This window comes from Carlito syrichta, unplaced genomic scaffold (assembly GCF_000164805.1).
Source record: "Carlito syrichta isolate Samal-C Ts95f unplaced genomic scaffold, Tarsius_syrichta-2.0.1 Scaffold310671, whole genome shotgun sequence".
Taxonomy (NCBI): domain Eukaryota; kingdom Metazoa; phylum Chordata; class Mammalia; order Primates; family Tarsiidae; genus Carlito; species Carlito syrichta.
The window spans coordinates 483,958-492,972 of NW_007254767.1; the positions used below are offsets into that span (position 1 = coordinate 483,958).

The 9,015-nt window shown below is 35.8% G+C and overlaps 1 protein-coding gene across 1 annotated transcript in view; it reads left to right on the forward strand.

Annotated features, from left to right (window-relative positions):
• Nucleotides 1-5,503, forward strand: part of ITGB8 (integrin subunit beta 8) — an 81,769-nt gene extending 76,266 nt beyond the window's left edge. The window contains exons 12-14 of the mRNA XM_008068400.2: nt 915-1,021; nt 4,357-4,520; nt 4,621-5,503. Coding sequence (XP_008066591.1) covers nt 915-1,021; nt 4,357-4,520; nt 4,621-4,743 — 394 coding nt within the window. The 3' untranslated portion in view covers nt 4,744-5,503. The remainder of the gene's footprint in view (nt 1-914; nt 1,022-4,356; nt 4,521-4,620) is intronic.
• Nucleotides 5,504-9,015: the final 3,512 nt, after the last annotated feature.

Sequence of the window (9,015 nt, forward strand, 5' to 3'; positions counted from 1 at the left end):
CTTTCTGTACTTCTATGAAAGAATTAAATGATTCATGTTTTAAAAAATGCACCTTTGTACTTGGTGCATGGTTAATCATAGAATAAATGTTAACTGCTAAGTTATGTTTTATTTTGTTTATTTATAGTCGAGGTCTCACTCTGACTCAGGCTGAAGCGCAGTGGCATAATCATGACTCACCGTAACTTCGAACTCCTGGCTGGGTTCTAGTAATCCTTCTGCCTCTACTTCTCAAGTAACTGGGACTACAGGCATGCGCCACCATACCCGGCTAATATTTTGAATTTTTTGTAGGAACAATCTCCCTGTGTTGCCTAGGCTGATCTTGAACTCTAGGCTCAAGCAATCCTCCCACCTCAGCCTCCCACAATGCTGGGATTATAAATGTAAGCCACCATGCCCAACTGTGTTTTATTTTTAACATTTTAATGATGAAGAATAATGGTGACTGAAACATTTTAGAAATAAGGGATATATAAATGAAAGGTGAAGTGAAGGTGACATTATTATTTTGTGCCAATCATTAATTTTCCAGTAACGATTTGATATCTGTTCAAAGACCACTAATTTAAACATCACTTTGCCTTCCAATTTGTTTAATCCAAAATTTTAAAACATTCACTTTCTCACACTGGTAGCTCAAGTTCATTTTTTAGAATTACATGTGGTAATTTATTTAAATCATTTGGTTATGCAGTACTTCAATATAATGGTAGAGTTATTTGTTTTTTGCAGGGGGGTACCAGGTGTATGCTGCAGGAACTTAACTCTTGTTGGTAGAGTTATTTCTAATGAACCTACTCAAAATTTGAACTACCTGTTCATTGTTGTCTTGTCATTTTGTTTCTGGCAGGAAATATTAGCTCACTAACTTTTTAAAAAATAAATGTTTTCACTTATGATTCCTCTTACAGGAATTGTGTGCAATGCCTTCACCCTCACAATTTGTCTCAAGCTCTACTTGATCAGTGTAAAACCTCATGTACATTCCTGGAACAGCATTATGTTGACCAAACATCAGGTAAACCACAGCTTAATAAGCAAAGCACGGAAGAGTATTTGTAAAGGATTATGTTCCTCAAAAAGAACCACAAATAGCCATGCTAAATAAAGAATTGAGGCTTCATTTTTCATTATGAAATATTGCTTTATTTTTTAAACAGTTTTATTTTAAAACTGTTTATTAAAGTGTACTATTTTATACGTTTGTGATTCCGTTTTTTAAATCTCCCAGAGATGCTACGCCATAACCATCATGCTTGCCATGATGAGGCTGAGTGGCTAGATTTCCTGTCTTACCTACACAGGTGAATTCCCAACTGCACCTCTGTGAAAGGGCATCCACGGGAATCAGCTAGTGATTTTTCTGTGACCCCAATACATGAGTTCCTTATGCAGACTCATTTTACTACGAGCTAAGGTCTGCGGGGCCATATTTTTCCTTCATAGTCCAAACTTGCTGCCAATTCTGAACTTCTTCATGTCTAATCAGTACTTTCATGTTTCAGGTGAAGCCAAAAAATTTTAAGTAAGCATAATCTCCTTTCGCAAAATATGTAACTTCAAAAGGGCCATTTCCTACTGGCAATTTCCATTCTGATATAAATACAGCTTAGGAGTAAATGATTATAAAGGTGACACAATGGAAAGGGTATGGAATTTTTAGACTTTGGCTTAAGACATGTCTCTTAACATTATTTGTTAAGAAATATCAACCCTTCTACAAAAAAAACTTATCCCGAGCCTCAGTTTCCCCATATGTAAAATGGAAATGAAACCAATATCAAAAATTATGCCATTAAATGAGCTACTGGACATGAAATAAGCATCTAAGGTAAAAGATAACATAAATGCGGCAAACACGTGAGAACTATGCTCAAAGACTTTTCACAGACTATTTTTAAACAAAAGTTAATTAGAACCTGAAAACCCAGAACCCAACTTTGCACAGGTTTGAGTTGCTGCTCTCTACTAGCATTAGAAATTAAGTTTGGGGCTCGGTAGAGTGGCTCATGCCTCTAATCTCAGCTTCTGGGGAGGCCAAGGTAGGAGGATTACTTGAGCTTGGGAGTTCAAGACCAGCCTGAGCAACATAGCAAAAAAAGAGGGAGAGGGAGGGAGAGGGAGGGAGAAGGAGGGGGGGAGGAGAAGAAGAAGAAAAGAGAAGGGAGAAGGAGGGAGGAAAGGAAGGATGGGAGGGAGGGAGAGAGGGAGGGAGGGGAGAAGAAAATAAATTAAGCTTGAAACTATGTCTTTGTTTAAAACATTCCTATTGCTAATATTATTTCGTCTCCTTTCCAACCTGTAAGAAAAACTCCAACTCTTAGACTACACAGAAGAATAAACTTTCTCTAGAGTTTTGTTTCTTTTTTCCTCATATCCACACTGATCGTAGCTCATCATGAGCTTGGCTCTGAAAAGAGCCCCATGTGCTGCCAGCTGGGGCTGCAGCAATCACTCCAAAAAGCCAAGTGCCTTTCTAATAAATAGGGCTCTTGCTATCAACATGTCATTTATTAAGTTAAGTAAACACTACTCTGACTTAAGTGTTGTTACAAAAAGTATTCCCTTAAAGCTGCTTAGGAAAAGCCCTGGTCTGACCCAAACTAAAAACAGCATGGGCCAGGGTAAATGTTTGACCACCCACACCATTTAAAAAGGCACGGAGATTTGTGCCCAGAAGATGCCCTCCATCCTAACTGATTAGAAATGTTTCTGTAATGCATCAGTAGCTAGAGGACTCCCCTCCCCTTCACAACTATTATACAAGTTGCGAGAAAGGGTACTGGCTAGGCACCTCTGTTATCCATCCTCTCAGTCACACCTAAAGGCTTTTCTTCCATCTCTCTGGCTAAGCTCCTATCAGGCAAGAAGCCAGAAAGTGGGATCAAGCCACGTGCCCCCCCTGACAATCTGCCTCAGCTGATTTAGTAGTCCTAAATCAGCCAAGGGACAGTCTGCCAGTACAAAAGTCATGTGTGTCATGAGCCTGACGGTCTCTGTGGAAACTTTAAAGAACACCACCTTTGAACAGAGCATTTTGGATTTTCATTTTGTGAGACCTGTAATGGAGGTTTGCACTGGCATTTGGTGTTTCCAGTCCAATAAGGGGTCTGCCCTTATTGGTACTCCTTTTAAGGAAACTTATCACTGACCAAAAGAAAATTGGGATCAGTGAAGTCCCTACTTGAGAGAAAGCCTTGCCCTTGTTACTGAGTTTTACTTTATTCAAGAGTACGCTTAGTCATTGTTGGGAATTTGGATGCAAATCACCATGTTTGGGTAATGCAGTATTCTAAGTCTTGGCAGATCATCTTGGCAGGTCACCTCGCTAGTGGCCTTCTCAGGGAGACCTTGGACATTTGGGTGAGGGCCCCAAAGTTGGAGAATGGGTGGAGGAACACATGCCTCTTAGCCAGGAAGTAATTTTATGAATCTGGGGCAGCTGGTGAGTTCTGTGGAATACTTGCAAATTTTGCAAGCATGTTCCTCTTAGATTGGGGTAACACCTCTGGTAATAATGGAGCCTGAAGACTATTCTAGTGAGAGCTTGCCAACAAGCTGGCACTAAAATAGAGCTCTAGCGTGCCCCTCCTCTTAACACAGCATTTCCTTTTCCAGCTAGATTATTTGTTCCAGGAAAAACACACAGTGAATTTTTAGAGGAAATAGAATAGATTTGATTAACTGACAAGTAAAAAGAAAATTAACGAAAAGTGAAGAAAGACATTTCAGTATTGTCCCAAATTAGATATTCTTGTTTCCTGGAGAAACCATGTGTAATAACAAGGAAAATTTATACTACAATTTCAGGAGAAGACTTTATTTATCTATTATAGTAGTATTGATTTTAGCTTCTGCGGTTGTTTACTTTATATTCCATTACTGATGGGCAACAAATATAGAACAAGCATAACAAGAGAAACATGTGCTAACGCCCAGAGCTGTTGAATAATTTTTTAAATCCTATTTTCCACTTAGTGATCAACAGTACACATGACAACAACTATCTCCTCTCTCTCTCTCCTCCCCCCCATAAAATTTTGTTTGGTTAAGGGACTTGACCATCTTCCAGTTACTACAATTAAATAATCAAACTGCATTGAAATAATATGATCGAATACCTTAATAATGGGTACTCTCCACAGGAGGCCTTGCTGAAAATGATAAATGTACAACAAAAACTAGAGGGTTTTTTTTGAGTCAACAGTAATTTTAGTTCCCTGTTTCAAAAACGTAGATTTGCAAAATATCTCTGGCCCTATTCATTGAGATGTGAACATCATTGACTTGAAAGAAGACTTCAATTTATTTATTCCAATGTTTTAATTCATCTATTTGTTTGCTTCATTACAGAATGTTTCTCCAGCCCAAGTTATTTGAGAATATTTTTCATCATATTTATAGTTACATTCTTGATCGGGTTGCTTAAAGTCCTTATCATTAGACAGGTGATATTGCAATGGAATAGTAATAAAATTAAGTCCTCATCAGATTACAGAGTGTCAACCTCCAAAAAGGTCAGTGAATTGAAAAAAAAAAAGAATTACTATCAGTATGGTATTATCTAGTAATAATATTTAGGCCCTTAATTAATAATACTGTCTTTATTCTATCAAGGACAAGTTGATTCTGCAAAGTGTTTGCCCAAGAGCAGTAACCTACCGGCGTGAGAAACCTGAAGAAATCAAAATGGATATCAGTAAATTAAATGCTCATGAAACATTCAGGTGCAACTTCTAAAAAAGATTTTAAAACACTTTATGGGAAACTGGATTTTAAATAACTGCTCCTAAAAATTATAATTTTAAAAGTCACAAGAGGAGACAAGTGACTCAAGATCATGCCAGTTGCTGGTTGTACATGCAATCAAAGACTGACACGCATCCTCATCATCATGTGACTCTCATAGCTGCTGATGTTTTCAGAGAAAAATGTGTCTTACTACTGTTTGAGACTAGTGTCATTGTAGCACTTTACTGTAATATATAACTTATTTAGATCAGCATAGAATGTAGTTCATCTGAAGAGCACTGATTACACTTTACAGGTACCTGCCATTCCTTTGCTTCCCAGAGAGAGACATGCTGTGAGACAGTTTAGAATTGTGTCACTACAAGGGTACAGTAATCCCTATACCAAATGTGTGGATGAAAAAACAATCATTCGGCAGTTAATGCTCATGCTGCCAAACACTCCAACAATTGGCAGTGAAGAAACAAGAAAAGCTAGATGGATAAATGGTTTTTCAATTGGTCGAGAGGTGAACAGACAGAACCTTAATCTTAAGGGATACTGCTTTTGAAACTGTATAGTTTTGTGCATGTATGTTTCTTCTTTTTACAAGATGAATACTAATTCCAGCATTCTCTCCTCTTTTCCTTTATGTTTTGTTTTTCTTCCTTACAGGATAAGTTTATATATGTCACAGATGACTGGATTAAATAAGTGCTAAGTTACTACTGCCATGAAAACCTGATAATATAATGTCACTTTATTAGAATACTGGTTTTAAAGCTGAATGTTAATAAGGGACACTGTAAAGTATCATCAAAACCCGAATAGCTTTGTTGTTTGCAGGTGTGGAGTTTTGTATATTCTTGCCTGGTCAACTGGAAGGATTGTTTGACCATTCCATTTGTCTAATCATCAGTTCACAAGATATTTAGAAACTCTGCCTCAAGCAAAGTAGCACAGTTTTGAATGAGTTTTCTTAGATTTTTTTTACTCTAAGTAGGTATCAGCAGTTTTCAAATAAAGAGCTGTATTATTTCTGCCCTTCAGTGCAGTCTAGGGACATGCTTTCCTGGAACCACCTCAACCCTACTCACCATAGTTCATGAAAATATAAAATTGGAGGAAGATTGGTGATATCTTAGAAATAAGCTAATTCATCCATTTAATGAGTCAGGGAACTGAGGTTCAAAAAGTTTGAATGATTTCTCAAGAAACACATAAGTGGTAAAATGACAACATTACAAAGAGCTTCTCTCTTCTTGTTGCCAGGCCAGTGTTCATTGCACAATATCATGCTACCTCTTGAATCTTAAAAATATTCAATAGGTAAATATTTGTAAGTGTGATTTACTGAAGTCTCGATTATATGGGCATGAGAAGATTTCAAAGGAAAGTAGGAAAGAGTAATTCAAATTGAACTGTCCATAGTCGGCTTCTAGTCTTTCCTGCTCATCAGCTTCTAAGAGACTGCAGCATGGATGACTACATGGGAATTTCTTCCCATCACAGCCTATGTGAACAGCGCCCTCTGGAGTTGTACAATGCTCAACCCAGGACCCGTATACTTCCCCAATGGAAACTTCTTTCACTTACCATATCTCTAGGGATTTAATCTGATCTTATTGGCTAACAGTCTAACAATCCTGTGTATGGTACACAATTTTGCCCATGACAACAAAGGGATGTATTTAAAATATCATCTTTTAATTAACTTTCAAGATTTGTTGTCTTGCAACACTTGAGATAAAGTAGTAGATATTTACATATTGATGAAGACGCTCCTCCATCCCATATTTTACCCTAAAGAGAACTGAAAAACCTATAATAAGTAGTTCTGGAGCCAATAAACACAGCTGCTCCGTCAGATGTCCTTACAGCCAAGCAATTATGATGCTAACTTGAACTGCATTTCCTTCCTCAAATGAGAGATTGACATAATTCAGTGCTATGACTCACTTGTGTAAAAAACTTTTGATCACTAAGAATGTTGTAAACATGGTATTGTGTAGCTTATTACACATAGCATCCTTTTAAAAAATGAATGTCTGACAACACCCAAAAGGAAAAAGTGAAAGATATTTATTAATTAACATGATGATAACATTTTAAATAAGCATTACATGTTTATAATAATAAAATAATTTCCATATGGATGAATTATCCAAAATAGCATAATAAAATGAAATCCTTAAAAATCAAGGGTTTATATATTTTACACTGCCACTAGTTTGCACTAACTTTGTAGTGGACCAAGGCTGTTATCATAGGAAAGAACAAACTTCCTTATAGGCAGTTCTGTGCTAGATGATAATTCTGGTAATGCTTGTCAGTTTTGTGCTTGCTTTTTTTTTTTTTAAGTAAAGAGCTAACTTTTAAACATTTTAGGGCTTATATTTTACTTGAATAATTATTATTTTCCTGTGTAGTGATCTGTGAGATGAGAATTAGTATTTGACTAGCTAGAATTAACTAAAAGGTAAGGAAAAACAGGGTATTCTTAGATTAAATAATTTATATAAGCGGAGCCTATTTTCAACTAATATGACCATGAGATCCTTTTGAGACTCATTGTTGTTAAACACAATTCATGAAATTTTAAATTGTTAACAGATTTAAGAACTTGAACAAAACTTTTGGTACTGCAGCATTTTTTGTGCCCTAAAGTATGTAATAACTTAGAAATGTGCCATACATACACTACAACATGACTATATACATTTTATTTCTGTGGGAACACCACGCTACAGTGCACATGTATTTGTAAACATTTAATATACTTTTGAAAATGTGCTAATATTTATTAAGCCTTAGACATTCTCTGGAAGACTTAAACATTCACTTGAAATATGGTTATTTCCTAAATGTTCAGGTTACTTTTGGTTTATAAAAATCATCAAAAAATCTAAGGTTAAACACAATAAGAGGGGGGACCCCAAAAAAACCAGAATTATCTTTTTGAAGGGTGGGCCCCTTGTAATACACTCAGAATTTGTTCCTCTGGATCAAATGGTCAACCAAAGTTTTTATCTGGAAGTTTTGAGACGGTTGTATCATGATTTGTGGAAGAAACATTGAGTTGTGGCAAACAGGTGACTGGTTCTTCCACCATGACAATGCACCTGTCCACACCACACTGAGTGTTCAGCAGTTTCTAACCAAAAACTGCACAACCACCGGTACCTCACCCTCCCCATTTTCCTGATCTCACCCTGAGTGACCTTTATTGTTTTCCTGATTGAAAAAAAGTCCTCAAAGGAAAACATTTTGCTCACGTGGAAGTGACAAAACAAAAAAACGGCATCAAAATGGGCAAGTTCAGAAACTATTTTGAGCAGTAGAAGAAGTGTCTCATAGGTGTATTGCATCACATGGAAAGCACTTTGAAAATGACTGAAGTTTAAACATGTAAGAATAAATATGCAATTTTTTATAAATAAATTCTGGGCTTTTTGGAGGGGACTCCCCTCATAGATATCACTGGAGGTACATTTTTCAAAACTCAAAATGGAAATTAGTGAATGCACTAGATACGCTTCATAGAATAAGCATAAAATATATTTTTAATATTTACTTAATATCCATTGAAGATATTATTATATGAGACCATAAGCATTCATGAGGCACTGAAATATATTATGACAGACTATGAAGAGTTTTCTCTATAGAATGATATTTCTCCTGGAACCTGATACAGTAGATTAGATTCAAAGATTTTCCTTTCCTTTTCTTATTCTGTTTTTTTCTACTCACTTTTCCCAAGCTTGCCCTAAAGCTTCAAGTTTAATAAGCGTAATTGTGGCAAATAACTGAATTTAATGGTATAATGAAGTTCTTCATTTCCAAACATCTTTGACTGATTTTAAAGATCATTTAAATTTATCCTTTAAACAAAGACAGACCCATTAGAAACTAAGAATTTTAAATTTCCACACGTGTGTAAGCTTCTTTCCGTTTTGGAGGGTTTTAAATATATATTTATTTTCATAAAAATATGATGTGAAAGACAGTTACTTGGGAGTGCAATCCTGTGCATATTGTATTGTTTTGTTTACTCTTAATGTTTAATTTAGAACTATTCTTATTTATATGGATTTTAAGAATTCCATTTCATGCAGTGCAAACAAATATTTTCAAAAAATACAGAACTGGTATTCTTTCAGATAATTTTCCTTTTTTATAATTCCAGTATAGCAAATTTATGTTAACTGATTATACATATTCATATTTATATTTCATTGATTCTAAGACACCACTTTTTCAACTTAACATCTCTGAAAT